At 40.1% G+C, this 18761-nt stretch overlaps 1 protein-coding gene across 1 annotated transcript in view; it reads left to right on the top strand.

The window, feature by feature from the left end:
• The window catches only part of LOC142846753 (IQ domain-containing protein H-like), a 142114-nt gene that overhangs the window by 76742 nt on the left and 46611 nt on the right, over positions 1-18761 (top strand). The window contains exons 7-8 of the mRNA XM_075967570.1: positions 4421-4541; positions 8768-9054. Of these exons, the coding sequence (XP_075823685.1) occupies positions 4421-4541; positions 8768-9054 (408 nt within the window). The remainder of the gene's footprint in view (positions 1-4420; positions 4542-8767; positions 9055-18761) is intronic.

Here is an 18761-nt window from a genome sequence, read left to right on the forward strand (position 1 = left end):
GTAATCTGGGGTGTAATATAAACAACTCTTTTAAAGAGAGAAATCACAGATACACCAGGAAAAAGGGCAGCGTATATCAGGCTTTCATAATGGCAGTTTTGTCGGGGGAGGGAGAATTTTTTTTCCTCCTTTTGTGTATGTGCAAAGTTCAATTAAGAATTTCTAGAAACACTTAATCTTTACCTATTGAAACCCCCAGCATGCAGCGCGACAGGACGAACCTAGAAACAAACAAACAAACAAACAAAGCTTGGCTCCCTGTGGTGAGGGGAAAGGGAAGCAGCCTTCTGCCTGCTGGAAAGTGGAGAGGGAATGAACTTCTCCAGCGTTCGTGGTCGCAGTGAAACAGTTGTGCTGAGCTTCAGAATGGAAGCGACATATGTGCCTCAGTTGGACGAAATGATTCTCCAGTCAAATCGACTGCTAGGCCTGCATGTTGGTGCAAGGTGGAGGCCTAGATAATGAGGAACAGGCTCCTCAAGAAGCAGTGAGTGGATAATGCTACATAAGTATGGAATTATATACCGTGTTCTCAACACTCTGCTTAATGAGAGCCACCACTGCAGCGAATCACTTGCCACACACCAGAAATGGGCCATTAGCTATCAAGGGAAAATTGTCTTTGCTGCTTTTAGCAGATGGAGCAAATATTTTACAAAGCAATTTTACATACCAAAAACATTTGTGTGCTTTGGTAATGCTGGTTGTTTTACATTATGTTACCTTCTACTGCAGCATAATTTTCCATCTCATCGAAGGCAAACTTGGCATTTTTGATTTTTAAATTCTCCATTAACAATTAAACATGGAGTATTAAAGCTGTCCTTAAACTTTAAGTAAGTACGGAGAGTTGTTTCTGACTTGCTGGAGACATTTTCATTTTTTTCTTCATCCTTTCAACATATTTTTGCACCCTAAAGAGGGACTGTTCCTAATGGTTGTAGTGGAAAGGAATGAGTGAAAACCTCACTACTGACTGCAGAATGAAAGTCAGCACCAGGTGGTTAGCAGAACGTCCACTGGCTTAAAACTACCATTGTGGATTGTGGGGACATGCTTTGGTCCACCAATTTTTTTTTGCATCCATTTAAAATGTTTAAGCTTCAACTAACAGAACCTCAACTCAAATGGATTTCCAAATAAAGAGAAACTGGCCTTGGCTATCTGGAAATCCAACTGGCTCCACAGTTTTCTGTCTCTCCTTTGAACTATGCATAAGGCTGGTTTCTTTCTAAGGCTAGCTTCCAGAATTTTTTCTTGGTCCAAGCAATAGAAAGAGAGAGCATCTCCCCTGGTAGCAACTCAGATCACACTCTCTCCAGAGGCCCCGGTAAGCATTTTCTAGCAGGTGCCTGGCCTCACTGGGTTGCAACTCTACTGAACCAGCCATTGTGCAAGGACAAGGCGACATTTCTTTGGAGGCGAGAGTGGAAATTCCCCTCAACCACTCTTCCATAGCAAAGAACAGAGAAGAACAGTTCCTGAAAGGAACTTAACCTGAAGGAGGGGACATAAATGCTGGGTAGCCAACAGAAGATATCTATCCTACCATTTCCCCATATTTACCATAGCACCTGTAGTTGATCTCCTGCCACTGATGGCTGTTACAGGCACAGATCCCACTCTGCTATGGCACACTGGGAGCAACTGGGTTTAAGCCCAAGTTTTGCTACTTCACCCATTAATTACCTTGTCATTATTCACTAGACAGAACTTAATTCCACATCCTAAGTTTGTAAAAATGTACTTCTGTTCCCGGATTATGATAGGAAGACAGGCAGGCATATGATAAACAGACATACATAAACCTGTCATACACACCCTCCCTTACTTGAATATGTGAGCTGCAAGGCCCACATTGTCATCACTGTAGAGGTGAGGGAGCAAGTCTCTCTTCATTGACACGAAGGCCATAGGTACTAAGGTATTAGTTTAAGACTTATACATCCCACTAGAAATAAATTAGATAGTTAATATTACCCCTTCCGACCCCATTTTTCCTCACTATGTCTTTAGAGAGCTAATCATGACCCCCACGCGGCTTCTGAGTGCCCCAGAATCTCCACTGAATGCCACCCTGTCAGTGCCTTCAGCTGATGGGACACGAAGCATCCTCCAGACTCCCGAGGCAGATTTTTCTTTTAGAAATCTACCTCCTTGTTGTGGTTTTGTGCACAGTGAAAATGATAGGCATTGTGGCAGAATGACTCACTTTGTAAGCAGAAGTAGTAGTGGCACCTGACACTGTGTCCAGAAGCCTTGTAAGTTAGTTATTGACTCTCACACATGTTGCAGCTGAGGTGACACTCCATATATGTCACCTCATTTATCTTTCTGAAGTCCTTAGAGGCAGGGAATCCTGTGACATCCACCCAGGAAGAATTCGTGGTTCTAAAGTAGCCAGTCCTTCAGGTGGTTCCTTGGAAGTAAGGAGGAAGTCTATTGAGAGATTCACCTCTTCTATTCTGTAACTTAGTCTTTTCTAGCGTTCTGCTGAAGATCTGGCACCTGGTCTAAATCAAGCTGCAGGGCTTTCATCTGTTCCTTCACTGTTTCCTCTCCATATTTCCCCCTTGTAAAAATAGCCCTCTAGCACATATGTAACTGAGTAGATGGCTCCACTTCCCTTCAAAGTGGGAGAGACAGAAAAGTCTCTCTAATCAAGGCAGGAGAAAAAGTGAATTTTCCACCTGTCCAAGAGAGGCTTGGGCTGCGAGGTTTCTTTTCTCTGGGATAGTTTTCCAGAAAGAGGCAGACTCTAAAGCCAGCCTTCACTGCCCCCTGTTCAGAGACAGTTTTCTTCCATGGGGCAGAATGTGAACTCAAACAAGTGTGAGGCTAGAGAATATGGGGTGTTCAGAGAGCAGAAGGGTTCCTTATGCTGCAGATGCTTGCTCATAATTTGCACATGAAGCTTTGACACTATCAGTGAATTTGCAGTAAAAATGAGAGTAAATGTACAATGTACAGGTATGGAATGCAAAGGCCCGTTGCTTCGACTGTCGTCTTCCTTGTTCCACATGTCAAGGCAGAGGTTTACTGCATGAGCAGACTTCCCTAGCCCTTCCTAGCAGGACTCTGTACCTTGTGTTGGCCAGAACACTCTGCTTCTGAATGTGTTTTTGTTTTGTATGTCAATCACTTACTAAGATTAACTAATGATACAGCCAGGAGTTTCCAGGTAGTTAAAAACAATTCAGATTATTTGGACCTGCCTATCATAAACTCTAAGATATTTGTCTTTTAGTCTGGATTTTCAGTGAGCATTAAAACAGAATAAACCAAATGTTTTAAGGAATTGGGAGATGGCAGAGGATAGAGGAGAATCACTTTTTAATGTTAGGGAAATTGGAAAAAGTGAGTATACAGATGATCTCCAGTATTACAGCCAGCCCCGTCCCTAGAGCGGATGCTTACAAATCACTTAGAGTTCTCTCTCAGATTCAGAGTTTTCCTGGGACCCTGGAGCAAGCTGGAGCTTTGCTTCACCCTGCTCTGCATTAGAACATGATGAATACTGAGCACCAAAGTGTTTATATGTAGTGCCCTGCCCTGCACCTGACAGAAATAATGTCTAAACTGTGGCTTCCATTTGAAAAGTTTTAATGAGTCTTAAAAGCATTATAACTTAGATAGAAAAGAAATTATCGTAGCAAGCTACACCTTTTACATAAAAAGATAGACTTCCTATTGATTAAAGAGCTTCCTTCTGTTCTCACTCCTGATGGGAGGCTCTGTTGTCTTTGGATCATCTCACCGATGATAGCTATGTAACTAGACAGGTGACACTGTGATCTGCAGGGATTTCAGGTTGACTAAGGCTGACCGTAGAGCTTGTTCTCTAACTGAAACATCTTAAAATCCCACCTTTACAGTTGTAGCCAAGAGTTTAGGCTTTCCTATCAACACTGTAAAAGGCAGCTTTTACAACAGAGTGGGCACACATTAAAGAGGCAGAAGTATCAAAAAAAAGACCTCATCAACTCTGTTGTTCCTCCTAAGCTCAAATGCTGTTAGATTCATAGAATAAAAAGTATTCTCATCTAAAAGAGTTAAGGGACAAGCTATTCAGCTTTACATTTTCCAGAATGTGAAACTGAGGCTCAGAGTGGAGACGCAGAGGCCACTCTGCAGGTGGGGCTGAAGGGAGTCTGAAGCCTGGACTCCTCACGACCAGTACGGGGTGCCTTTAGGACACAATATGCACAATTAGCACCGATTTCAGGGAGGGGAACTCACACTGAAATATGAAAAGTGAAATGGCTGGAAAAATAGAACAATCTCAAAATGGCTTTCTGGCTCTGGGTAAACAGTAACCACATTTTTTTGCCTGTTGGAGGCCTGGTTTTTAATCACTCCACAAGCAGTTTTCATTTCTGTAGTAAAATTGCTTGTGGTTCTATTTAATTTGTTTCTGCAGGAGCCAGCTCTGGTGAAGATCTCCGAGGAGCTGGCGGGCATTTTAGCACAGCACGTACAGCCAGTCAATGAGAAACGGTTCCCAACGTGGAGGAAATTCCTCCAAACATTTCTCACTCAAGGTAAATAAGACTGTAAAGTTTCTGTTGAGGGTCAGTATTACAAGCGGAGGTTCTGGTTCTGGGTCAAGCCAGGGCCAATTCAAATACTCTTCATCAGTCGATGTGGATTTGGAAAATGCTTCTGCAGCTGACTTTGTTCTTTTTCAAGCACTGCCTAAATATTTATCTTGCACCCAGCCTCTTAAGTAAATAGGAACTCAACATGCCAGGCATGCCATGCAGAACTCAGTCCTCTGGGCATTTCTTAGACCAGACTTGTCTTGAGGGGCGGCTCTCCAATGAACCACATGTGACCTTGGATAATCCTCAGAGACCCAGTTTCCTCAGTTACTTATTGCATATAGTAGTTAGGAAAATTCGGGGTTAGAAATAGGGACGTTTCTATCACAGACTGATGAACAAAGGCCTTTACTAGATCTAGTTTTCTCTCTCATTTTCTAGGAGAGCAGAAATGCCCTAGCTCAGAAAGGTAACATTTTCAAACCAGAATCCTCTACAGACTAGGAATAAAACCAGCCTCCATTATTTTTAGATTCCTCTCCTTCCTCATCCTCATTTTGGGAAGTCAATGATGAGTAAGAGGATGAACAGACCTAAGTTTACGTGCAGTTCCAGAGGCCTCTGGGTGCCACACAAGGGCACAGTTAGGCAGAGGCTTCCCCTCTCTAGGAGGTTGCACATAATCTGCTTAACTTACTGCTGTCATGTGATGATGATAACAGTACACTGGCCTCAGTATATAATGATAAACTGGTAATTCTGCCATGTTATGACAACTGAACAATGGTAATAGCACACAGTAGCTGTTATATGCCAACATCATCCTAAGTAGACACACATTAACTTACTTCATCCTCCTGTCAATCCTAGGAGTGGGTACTGCTATCACCCTTATTTGAAGCACAGGGAGCCCAAAGTACGAAAGATTAGATCATCCCAGATAATCTGCCAACACATAGAAGGGCCATAAAAGTCTACCCTATGTTTCTGCAGGAGTCTTTGCCAGGGCCAGTGAATCTGTTCATTAGGAGCAGGACTCAGCCCTATGTATGAAAGGGGTTTGTCGGAAAGGACAGGCCTGTTGGCTGTAGAATACATTGGCTGGGAAGAGTGTAGCAGATGCCCTATTAATGAATTATTTAAATAAGAGGTTGGATGCCAGCCATCTAACAGGAATGCTAGGGGGGATTCTCTCTCTCTCTCTCTCTCTCTCTCTCTCTCTCTCTCTCTCTCTTTCTCTCTCTCTCTCACCCCGCCCCTCTCTGTGTGTGTGTGTTAAGGTACCTTCAGTGTTCTCTCATCTCTGTAAGTATATGAATAAACAAATTTCCACATGAACCCCTGGACAGAAAAGAGAAAATAAGGAAGTCAGCTCCATTTGTAATTGAAAAAAAAAAAACACAGTGTCTTCCACAAGCAAGCAAATAAACAAGTTTAGAAGGGATTTAAATTAAGAGGTAAAACCATGAAGATCTCTCAGAGTATTAGGAAGCTTACATAATCAAAGATCAGCCTGAAAATCCTTCCTCTAGAGCAGTAGTTCTCACCCTTCCTAACACTGTAATCCTTTAATATAGTTCCTCTTGTTGTGCTGACTCCCAGCTATAAAATTATTTTCACTGCTACTTCATGTAAATTTTCTACAGTTATTAATTGTAATGTAATATCTGATATGCAACCCCTGTGTAAAAAGGTTGTTCAGCTTCCAAGGGGGTCTTGGCCCACAGGTTGAGCACCACTGCTCTTGACCATTTCTTTTTACGTGAGTCCCTTAGCTCTACCTCCCCTGAGCTATGTGGCCACAAGCTAAGGCTTCACCTTCACCTCTCCCTGTCCATCTCCCTCCTTCTTCCTCAGTCATGTCATAAACACTGTGGAGAAGAAGCAGAACAGGCTTTATTAACCCAATTTCACAGAGGAAGAAACTGAGACTTAGAGATGTTGGAAAAAACAACACTCCAGATAAGTAATGAATGGGAACATACTTATATCCTATAATTTCAGTACATTTTAAAATATGGTTCTTATAAGTCAGTGTTCTCAGTCTGTGGGTCATGACCTCTTTTGGATCAAACAACCCTTTCACAGAGGTCACATAGATATCCTGCATATCAGATATTACATTACAATTCATAACAGTAACAAAACTACAGTTACAAAGTAGCAAAGAAAATAATTACATGGTTGAGAGTCACCACAACATGAGGAACTGTATTGGAGAATAGCATTAGGAAGGTTGAGAACCATTGTCACACGTGAGGTTCTGGATGGGCCTGAGCCCTAACCCTAGTGCATGCAGGAGGCCTTGTGTATTTTCTGACTTGAGCAGGACATCACCCCATGTTCCTGAATCTCACCAGCTTCCACCAACCGCCTATTTCATCCCACTTCTATTCTCTTGAGTGAGCTTATGGCCACAAAATGTGTTATAGATTTGGTTTCTACACTGTCATAGATTTATATTAAAGACAACACATTCTTGGGAAAAATTTAATTGCTTTGAAAGGAAAAAGACTGAAGTCTTGATGCTAAGAAGACAACATAATTAAGCATGTTTGAAATAATATATCAAGATTGGTTACTTTTTGTAACCAGTGTAATAGAACACCATGATCAAAAATGACTTATGAAAGAGTTTATTTTGGCTTCTACTTCCAGAGGGAGAGCCAATAATAGTGAGGGAGGAATGGAAGCAGGCAATCGAATAGGACACTGAGAGATCACATTTTCAACCTCAAGAGGGAAGCAGAAAGATCAAAGTGAAAGTAGGGCAAGGCTATAATCTCTTAAAGCCTACCCCAATGATGGTCTCTCTCCAAGGCTCCATAAGCCCCAAAACAACTCCACCAACAGAGGACCAAGTATTTAACTATATGAGCCTTGGGAGATATTTCTCATTCAAAACTCCATGGTATCCAAAGTGATATTGTGAATCATAAAAGATACTGATACATTATCATCAGTGACAGCCAAAGTACCAAGTTACCTGAACTACAGAGACTCACTGGTTTGCTTGTTTTTTGTTTGGTTATGTTCATCTTATTAAATCTCCAGCAACTGGCATTCAGTTGTTATATACTATAGCAGACCTCATTTGAAGAGCATCTTGAACAAGCCAGCAGATAAAGTAGAGATTGAATATGCAGCCCCCCCAAAATCATTTTCCTTCTGAAAGTTGGCATTCATTAAGGCTACCCCTTATCAAATTTATAGGCACTGAATGAAAATATCTCTTATATGACTGCCTTTGAGAACAGCTAAAAATCTCAAATTTTAACTATATATACATGATCCTGCTTCAAGTGTGGTTTGTTGAGATGGACAGAAATCACTACCCAACTATTACTTAGCAAAAGCAGCAAGTCCTGGTACTTGTTCACTTTTTCTTCATATGTGTGTGTGGCGGGAGGTTGAATGTGCATGCATATGAGGCCAGAGGTTGATGTTGAGTGTCTTCCTTGATTGCTTTCCACCTTACTTTTGAGACAGGGTCTCTCACAAAACATAGGACTTGCTTATTCAATTACATGCACTAGCCAATAAACCTCAAGGATCTTCCTGTCTCTGCCTCTCGAGTACTGAGGCTACAGGCATATGTTACCACACCAGTTTTTACAAGGGTGCTGAGATTTAAACTCAAGTCCTCATACTTTTGTGGCAAGCACTTTACCAACTGGACCATGTCACCAGTCTCTATGTTTGGTTTTCTACGGGATTCCTATGACCAGCATGACAGCCAGTGTTTTCTATGCCTATTACAAGCCCTTAGAAAAGTAATAATGCTAGACAGAAAGAGTGCACTGGTTATTAGGATACCAACAGTGGGCAGTGGAGAGTTAATTCCTTGAGGGGTTTGACCATAATCCTTGGATCCTTCATTAATGTAATGAGTGGTTCCAAATATAGCATTTATAAGGTGTTTGTAATCATGATCGTAATCAAGACTACTGTTCACTGAGCCCTACCATGTGTCAAGAACCAGACTAAATACCATAGGCACAATTTCTCAAACTTTAGGACAGTTTGGTGATGTAGAATTATGTCCCCCATTTTATAAGTAAAGAAAAGCAAGTCAAAGGTTGAAGCTACTTGTTCAGTTTCCCAAGATGACAAGTGCAAGGTCTGAGCCCGAGTTCCCCTGCCAAAACATAGATTATTTCTTCCTCCTGCAAGCGGGTCTTTCTCTTGACTGTGTTCTTTTATCTGCTCCATGGTTTTCCAACCAGGTGGCGTGATTGAAGGATACCCACCTGCAGACAGTGTCACCAACCTCACCGTAGACATGTTGATAGAGCCTGATGGAGAAATCAGGGTACTGTCAACGGGGGACCAGTTTCATGCTGACGGCCCCTTTATTTCTTCTGGTACCACCATGCCTCAGACCTCAATGGATCCCCAAGTTCTCAGTTCTTTGTGTCTCCAAATTGGAAATGCCTGCAGAAAGAAAGATGTGATTGGTTACTTTTCTATAGATCTGGTGACTTTTATTGATCCAAACACCTTAGAGCAGCAGGTAAGTTAAACAGTTGGTATATATGACACTAAAACACTCCACACCCATGCAGCAGACAGTATCAGGAAGCACCCAGTACTCACTATGCTCTGATGAGCTGACTGTAAATCTATATCTGTGCTATCCATGCTGACCTAAGGGAGACCAGGCTTTCTGTCTATAAATAGGGTCAAAGTTAAAACATTTGTGCAAAGTAGAAGATTGAATGACTGAAACTCATCCAACACAGTTGTTAGCTGGGTCTCTCATTTTTGTCCATTATTGCTATGCTTATATCTTATTGAGAAACTATTTTACACTGTCCAGGGACTGAACCTATCTAAAGTGTGTTCTTAAATAGAAAAATGAATAACCAGAAATGAGTTAAGAGTCTTATATCTGATCTTTTTTTGCCAATAGTTCACTAACAACTCAGATTATCAATGTTTTCTTCAAATCATGTATTGGGAAATACTTTAAAAACAAAAAGATCTAAGTAATCATGTAATCAATATCATATGCCCTCTCCTCACTTGAAAGATAAAATGACATCAGCAGCACCTCCAGCCATAGGTACCCCTTGCTGAACATGGAGCTCTTCCTCCTCCTTGTGAACAGGTAGAGACTTCTATCTTAAATTTAGAGGGTTGACAATTTTATACATCTTTATACTTTTAGTGCACATGGAAGTACCAGAAACAATATATAGTTCTACTCTGTGTTTTTAAGCATCCTAGAGATTATAGATACATATATTCCATAATATGCTTTTATTTATTCAAGATTACATGTGTGATAGTCTGTGACTCTGCATGTTTGATTTTAATAAATATTTTTAAAGCTTTTTTCTATGCTTTTTCCCCCTAGAATAATAATATTTAAATTTACTACTTCATGAGACTCAGTTTGTAATGTTTGGTTCCTCTGCTTTTTATGTTGGGTGTCTAGACTTGTGGCCAAAGTTGAAATGGCTTGAGGTTTCCCACCCTCCAGTGTCCCTAGTGTGAATAAGCTGTGGGTGTTTTATATTCATTGTTCAGTTTTATCTGCTATTTCAGTCAGATTAAGGTTTAACAGCAAGAGTTTATGTTTAGGGTAGTTGGGGGGTTGCTGGGTAACCATTTTCCACTTATCTCTATTGGGTTTCTATTTTGTTCCCAGATTCATAAGACAGAATAAAGGACAGACTGAAAGGCATTCAGAAACTTCCCTAGGGAATGAGGAGGAAAGAAACCACACCCCTGGTGAAAGACTAGACTGGCAGGGAAGGGTGTGGAGGAGACTACCTTCACAAGCACCTGTCCTAGGAAGAAGGACAAAGGTTCCTGGGGTGGTAGAGAAGATGAAACTATGGTCACAGCTCACTGACAGTTTTTACTTGAGTTTGATATAGGAAGACATGCACACAGGAGAGGGATCTCCTCCTAACACAATGTTGATCCTTCCTTAGTTCACCACCTATATATACTTCTGAGAAAAGATACCCAACACCAGTCCTGTGCATCTGACCAGCCCTCTCTTATCTCAGATCTTTTTGTTTTCTTGAATCCACCACACAACCTCCCCCAATCTCTTTTTTTCATTGTAGCACACTCTGCCAGAAATATGCTGCCCTCAGCCTGAAATGCTCTTGTCAGTATCTCACTATGTAGCCCCAGTCTGGCTTCAAACTTGATCCTCCAGTCTTGGCATCCTAAGCGCCAAAGTTACAGACATGAACCACCCCCTGCTCCTGCGTTTTGCCTTTTTTTTCTGACTGGGTTAACCCCTCTTCCATATATATATTAAATACATATAATATTTCAGCACAGGCCATACTTACCTAGAGACTTCCTGACTTCCCTGGCAACATCAAAATCACTGTTTTGGCTTCTCATATTATTATCTACCATACTTCTCCTATCACTTGTCTCAGTGGCAATTTAGACCTGTTTGTGTGATCATCTGATTATCTGTCTTCCTTGGTGGACACAGCTCTGCATGTCTCCTGTGCTCCCTATTGTTTGCTACGCAGTATCTCTGCACTGGGTCAACAGGCAGGTGTTCAGGAATTATATTTGTTGGGTGAGTAAGCACAAAGCACATGCAAGCAGGTGTTTTCAAGTGTTTAGAAGAGCTCATTGAAATGAATGAAATGGATTTATATAAACCCAAGATTCTCTGATTTTATCATATTATGGGTTCTGTTTTCCTTCACTAGTATTTGAATACATGGTCACAGGTGCTGCAGTAAGTTCCCAGTGGCCACTCAAAGGGTATTCCTACATTAGCAAAGGAAATATATTTTCTGTGTTTAACTTACAAATGCAGGTATATTCTCCAACAGTTTTGCAAGTGATATCACATCAAATAGCACCCTAATATTCTGACTGGCCTCCCCGAGATGCCAGTGAAGAGATGGACATATTCTCAGCCTCTCAATTCTTGCATGTTTAACAGATAATGAACATTATCTCATTTTAATCAGTATTTATTACTGATAATGAACAGCTTCTCATGTTTGTCAGCCCTTCTACTTATCTCCACTTAAATGTCTGGTCATAAAAATAATTATCTGGTTATAGTTTTTGTCCCCTTTAAACTAAGTTATCATGAAAATGTTGATTTTTATATATAAAAACTCATTATTCGATCTACATGTTGCAAATACTTCCTCTCCGATTGTCATTTCTGTCCTCTCCCATATAGAGGTAACTACTTATAAATCTATCAGAACATATACTACACTATGAATTCCTGCAAATATCTTCAAAAATACTCTAATGCCTCAAAATTCTTTCTAAACTACACCTTTTCCATGCTTAAAAATAAGGATAAACACTTTACCCACCAGTAAGGAACTTGAGTCTCTTCAGCCTCAATACATCTCACTTACTCGATGTAGTCATCTGTATCCAGTCTCCCAACCACTTCTGCCATTTTCTTCACTCGGCACATGTGTGCTCCCCACCATACCTCATGGACTCAGACACCAAAGCCTGCCATTTGTGCTATTTCTGTGATATCTGCCATTACACTTTAATTCAAATAGTCAAATTTAACTATTTTCTGTTGTATTACTTTGGACTTACTGTTTTTCCCTGGTCTTAGTTTTCTTAATGTCCAAGTAAATTTTCAGTTCAGAAAATTATTTATTCTAATGATGTTTTCATAATACTTGCATTCTATACTGGCAAATTCAAATTTTAATAAAATACACTTTTGAAAAATTATGACAAATAATCACAAAGATTTATATAGATATATTAATCACAAAATGGCCTAAATTGTAATAATAGAAAAATTTTAAAGAACGTATCATATATAAATGGAAACAAATACTGTGATATTAAAACTCATGTTTTTGAAGATGTTTAAAAGTGTTAATAAAAGTGTTAATATAGTAATAGAAGGTTGAAAAGCAAATCATAAACAATATCTGTAATGTTATAATTTTATAAGAAGAAATATATATATATATATATATATACATACATACAAAGCAAAAGGATCCTAAAGATATATACTAAAATATATATCTTTTTTTTTCTGTATGAGAGGACTGAGGCTGTGATAGGCAGAACAATTATCCCTTATGGTACCTTACATGGCAGAAGGACTTTGCAGATATGACTGTTCTGAATTCAACAGTGAGATGGGAATTTGGAATGTCTAGGGACCAAATACTCGCAGGTTCATTTTAAGGAGGCAGGAAGGCTGGAGGGGGGGGGGAGAGGGACAGGGGGAGGGAGGGAGAGAGAGAGAGGGCACTACATTACTGACTTTGAACCAGTCATTTGTGCCACTTTACACCAGTGAGCTTGTGGCAATTCATTACAACAGGGCTAAGAAAGTAACAAAGAAATTGGCTGCTATTTTGTTTTCTGGGCTTTCTGCATTTCCCTTTATAGTTTAATTAATGTATGTGTTTATATTCATTCATTTGTTTTGGTACTACGGTTGAACCTACCGCATTGTATATGCTAAACTACACCCTAGTCCCTACATTTGCATTTTCAAGAGTAAACAAAGATGTGTTAAATTTCTAATCAGAGAAAGAAATGAATAATGATAATCATAGATTTGTATAGAGGGTTCTAGTCTGCAAAGCAATTCACATACATGGTTTTATTTATATACACACATCTTAGAATAGATACGAGAAGCAGAAAACTGAGGTGCCTACATCCATTCAGATTTTTGCTAGGTAGCTACAGCTGGGACCTATAATTTACGATGCTGGCATGAGAGAAGCAAAGGGGACTAGGGCCAAGGAAAAGCAAATAAATTAGAGGGGTGCACTAAGGACAAGCCTGCAGTTATTTAAAAAAAAAACAAACCTCCAGACCAGAAGGTAAAGATTCTGTCATAACCTCAGGAGATAAAGATGAAGGTCTAAAGCAGCAGAATGTGAAAATGGTTTTGGAAATGTAGGATTTAAATAATAGACACCAGGCATTCAGCCTGGGCTAAATACTGAGATTCTGTTTCTAAATAAATCAACAAATAAATAGAACTGGGAAAGTCATCTAGAACACAGCATTGTAGGGGAATAAAAGGAGGAGCTGGTCCTTGGAAAGTGGAGCTGGTGGAGCACAGCTCAGTCTCCAGCAGGGTAATAGGTCAGAGATCTCAGGAAACTAGAAATGCAAAATCCAGGCCTTTAGAGACTGCATGCAGAATACATGATACTCCAGAAGACAGGAACATCAAGTACCTCCAAAAGCTTTAGGTTGGGGAGAGATTGGCATATTCTTTGAACAAACACATTCTGGGGGTCTATTCTGATGTCCCTTGTTGAGTGAACAAAGATAAACTTCTAGGCAATTTAGATCTTTGGAGTTTACTCATTTATGGAGAAAACTAATGAAACAAGTGTTTATTGAGCGTCTATTATGCACATGCCATTATAGCAGGTGCTAGAGAAGCTGCAGAGATGGTAGAAAGAGATGGGAAAGTGCCTGCCTTGAGGGGGTGCACGGTCTAGCTGGGAAGCTGATCTGGAAAAATGAATCACAAGAAAAGGCTTAACTGACAACTTGAAAGAACAATAAAAGAGACATCAGAAAGGTAATGTCAGTTTAACTGCCACAACACTTGCTGTGTGCATTCAGATAAGAGCAAGGTCCCTTCTGTTTGGAGCAATCGGGGAGGTTTTTACAGAAGAGGTGGGATGGGAGCTGAAGGATAATTAAGATTGAAGGAGTGTAAGAAAGAATGTGCTCTAAGTAGGAAGAGGTTGTAAAGGGTGTGGTACAAAACAAAACAAGACCAACATACAGAACACATATGGAGAAAGATGATAATCTGTGTCTTACAAATATCATATTTTACCTCATATAAATATGAATTATATAACGTTTAAACAAACTGTCAAAGACACTGGCTGTTGAAATCCCAGATTTAAAAATTCTTTGCTTGTAGATAACTGTGAACTGTATGAATGTGTATATGTCCATGTGTGTGTGCTCATTCATGGGTATGCCTGTGTGTGGAGGCAAGAGGTTGGCATCAGTTATCTTCTGCAGTCACTCTCCACCCTTATTCTGTTTTGAGATGGGGTGCCATATAGGCCTAGATGGCCTGGAACTCTGCCAATCCTCACACCTCCTCCCAAGTGATTTAAAGGCATGCACCACTGTGACTTTGAGACAGGATCTCTCACTGAACCTGGAACTTGACTGCCTAGCCAATAAACCTCAGGGATCTTCTGTCTCAATTTTCAAAGGTTGTGATGAGATGACAGACACTTACCACCACACCTGGGTTTTCACATGGGTGCTGGGGATTTGAACTCAGATTCTCATACTTGTGCAGCAAGCACTTTACCCACTGAGCCATCTCTTCAGCATACTAATTGTGAACTTTGTGGGGGAAAGCCTCATTTATGAGTGCTGATAGGTATATTTAAAAATAAAACAGGGATAGGAAATTAAATCTTTTTATTTCATTTCTTGCTGTCTTGGGGATTGAACCCAAAGCCTCTCATTCTCAGCAGGAATTCTATCACTATCCTGTGCTCCCACCCAAACCCAATCTTTTTAAAAAAAAAAAAGAGTTGAGATGAAAAATGGCTAAAAGTGCTACATAATGGCCCTTCATCAATAGGGTAATCAAAAAATAAAACAAAATGAAAACTGAGGAATGTATATCAGACCATATGCCATATCGCAATGGTTAGACATTTTGCAGCTGATTTATGTGAAAAAGAACGTAAAGGGAGGAAGTATTTATCTTAGATTACAGTTTCAGAGGCTTTGATCTGGAGCTAGCTGGCTCCATTGCTGTGAGCCTGAAGCAAAGTTTAATATCATGCACAAGGGCAGAGGACAAACTCCATCCCCAAATGACTCCCAAGTAGGCCCACAGTTCTAATACTTCCAATAGTGCATTCAGATTTTTAATCCACTGATGGTTTAAATCCATCCATATCACAATTATATCCTCAGAGTCCCAACTCTGAATGCAAGTTGTATCAGAGACCTTTCAATACATGGACATATCAAACACTTTCTAAAAAGTGTTTCTCTGGGATCCTAAATGTATAGTCTCATCCTGCAACAGAAAATCACCTCAAAATATCTCACTATGATGCCATGAGTGTCAGCCTCTCTCTTCACACTGGCTAGTGTGATACTTTAAGACACTCAATGAGCCTTTGGTCTGTCATTAGTTAGTGAATTCTTGCCCTGTTTCTTACAGGATGTTCTGGCAGGCTGAGCACATATATGCAAGGTGCTATTGTTACTAAATCAAATGCCATAAGCACATGCAAAACTGTCACAGAGACCCTCAGCAGGTTCTCAGACTGGGAGTGGAATCTGAATCGAATTAGCATTATTTTTAAAAACTCACTGAGCATTAGCATCTCAAAGTGATATATAAGCATCAAAAATGAATACATTTATTTCAGAGGATGCAAAACCCGAGGTCTACAGAAACATAATTTCTTCTTGCTCATTTCTGTAAACCCAGCACCTAGCATCCTGTCTGGCGGATAATAGATGCTGAATAAATATTTATTAAATGAATGAATGAATACTTCTCTCTCAGTCCCCCTCTGGTAATATCATTTGCAACAGCTCCTTATCTTTGTTTTCAAGATATATAAGGAATTCACTAAGGGAGCTCAATGAGATTTACTTTTCCTCTTTAGGGAAGGTATTTTATTTATATATAAGAGGGTTAATAGTGTATATCTAAATTAAAATTTAATAGGCCTTTGGTATAAACAGCAGTGCCTATTAGTCAGTGTTTCTAAATGCTATAATAGTCGCATTGTTAATCACAACTTACTACCTAGTGAAGGGGAAGTAGATCCCAGAGGATCCTGAAACAGTGAAACAAAAGCCTTGTCCCTTTTAAGTGTGTATCTTTGTGTCAGCGATAAAGACCTACAACATGCAAGTGATGATGATAATGGTGATGATGAGAATGACAGCAATAAACACAAGTTTTTATCATGATATTTATGGTCATATAGAATACTAATTTTATAGTGTGAAATTACATTTATATTGATTAGTGAACTAGTGGCCAATTTTACTATATGTATAATATTACCATATGTGGCTATTCTTAATGTCTTATTAACCTCCTTATGTTACAAACCATGAAATTTAGGAAGCTTTGAGTTCAAACCTAAACTTCAGATATTAGGTGAGCAGCCTGCGGACTTACGTATAGTGACCTATTTGAGTCACCTAACCCTCAGATATCAGTAAGCAGCCTGCAGGCCTATGTATAGTGACCTGTTTTAGCCACCTAACCCTCAGATATAGGTGAGCAGCCTGCGAACCTATGTATAGTGACCTGTTTTAGCCACCTAACCCTCAGATATAGGTGAGCAGCCTGCGAACCTATGTATAGTGAACCTCATTTAGGTACCTTTGTGTCACTGCTGTCATTTGATAGAGAAGCAGTGTAAGGGAGGAAAGACTTACTTGAGTAGTTTTAGATATTTCAGGCTGCTGTTTCTCTGCCCCATTTACTTGGACAGAACCTTATTGTGGGCTCATATGTCAGAGGAGTTTCTTTACCTCCTGATGGACAAGAAGAAAATAGATATAGACAGGGACCTAGGAAAAATGGAGCTCTCAAGAGCTTAATTGCCTTCAGCAACTTGCTTCTTCCAGCTGTACTCCACTATTTAAATTTCCAGAACCTCCCCAAACATCACCACCGGCTGAGGACCAATCTTTCAGAGTATGAACATTTTGAGGGGACACTTCATATCCTAAACCACGGCAACCTTGTTTCTGTTAGCTGCTTTTCCAGTGTCTCTAACATCATTGTTCCCTTTAATAACTAAGACACTTCTCTCTCCAGAAACACTTCCAGGGCAGAGAAGATCTGGGCATGCTCACTGCCTGTGCACTACTCAGAAGATCCACATTTTTGCAGTATTCAGCAGGGCAGTGAACAGGGGGCAGGGAAATGTTCCTGCTACACACAAGGGTGTGCCCTTTGCCCTCTAGCGTGGCAGAAACAAAGCTGACACTCTCCCCCACTTCAGCTGTCATCTTGCTTTCTGTAGAATGAGTGCTCCCTTGCAAAGCTGTCCTTCCTTCTCCCCAGCTTTATCAAGTATAGCTGACAAATAAAAATCCTAAGTGTTTAAGGTGCACACTGTGATACTCTACTGTGTACGTACACTGTAAGGCGCACACTGTGATACTCTACTGTGTACGTACACTGTAAGGCGCACACTGTGATACTCTACTGTGTACGTACACTGTAAGGCGCACACTGTGATACTCTACTGTGTACGTACACTGTAAGGCGCACACTGTGATACTCTACTGTGTATGTACACTGTAAGGCGCACACTGTGATACTCTATACGTACACTGTAAGGCGCACACTGTGATACTCTACTGTGTACGTACACTGTAAGGCGCACACTGTGATACTCTACTGTGTATGTACACTGTAAGGCGCACACTGTGATACTCTACTGTGTATGTACACTGTACGGCGCACACTGTGATACTCTACTGTGTATGTACACTGTAAGTAGGTAACACATCCATCACATCCATCACCTCATATATCTGTCTTGTTTGTGAGAAACTACTCCCGTGCGGCAGACTTCAGGCACACAGTATTACCAACTACAGTCACAATGCCATACAGTATCACATAGTATTTTTATTCTTTATTAAATTTGAAGCTTTTTATTGAAGAAATTATTTTCATACAATATGATTTATTTTTTCCTCCCTACCTCTCTCCCCATATAACTTTATGCAGAAAAATACAAAAACAGAGAAAACACATAAAACTAAAATTCAAAACAAACAGACAAAAGATCAACTAGACAAAAATGCCAAAACAAAGCAAAATTAAACAAAAAGTCCACAAAACTACATTGAGTTTTGTGTTGGCCAACAATTCCTGAGCATGGGGCCTTCCCTGGTAGCATAAAGTATCATTCACCTATATTCACCATGCCATATGCTAGGTCTCTCTTTCTCATCTTTAATTGGAAATCTGTGCCCTTTAACCAGCATTCCTTCATTCTCCTACCTCCTGACCCTCGTAGGCATTTTTAGATGCTATATACAGGTAAAACAATGTATGCCTGTCTTCCTGTACCTAGCTTATCTCATTTATCATAGTGTCCTTTGGGCTTGCCCATGCTATCACAAATGTTAGGATTTCCTTTTCAATGGCTGACTAATACTCCATTTTATGTGTCTGTATCTGTGTGTATATACACCACAATTTCTTTATCTATTAATCTATTG

The sequence above is a fragment of the Microtus pennsylvanicus genome, chromosome 3, assembly GCF_037038515.1.
Source record: "Microtus pennsylvanicus isolate mMicPen1 chromosome 3, mMicPen1.hap1, whole genome shotgun sequence".
Lineage (NCBI taxonomy): Eukaryota > Metazoa > Chordata > Mammalia > Rodentia > Cricetidae > Microtus > Microtus pennsylvanicus.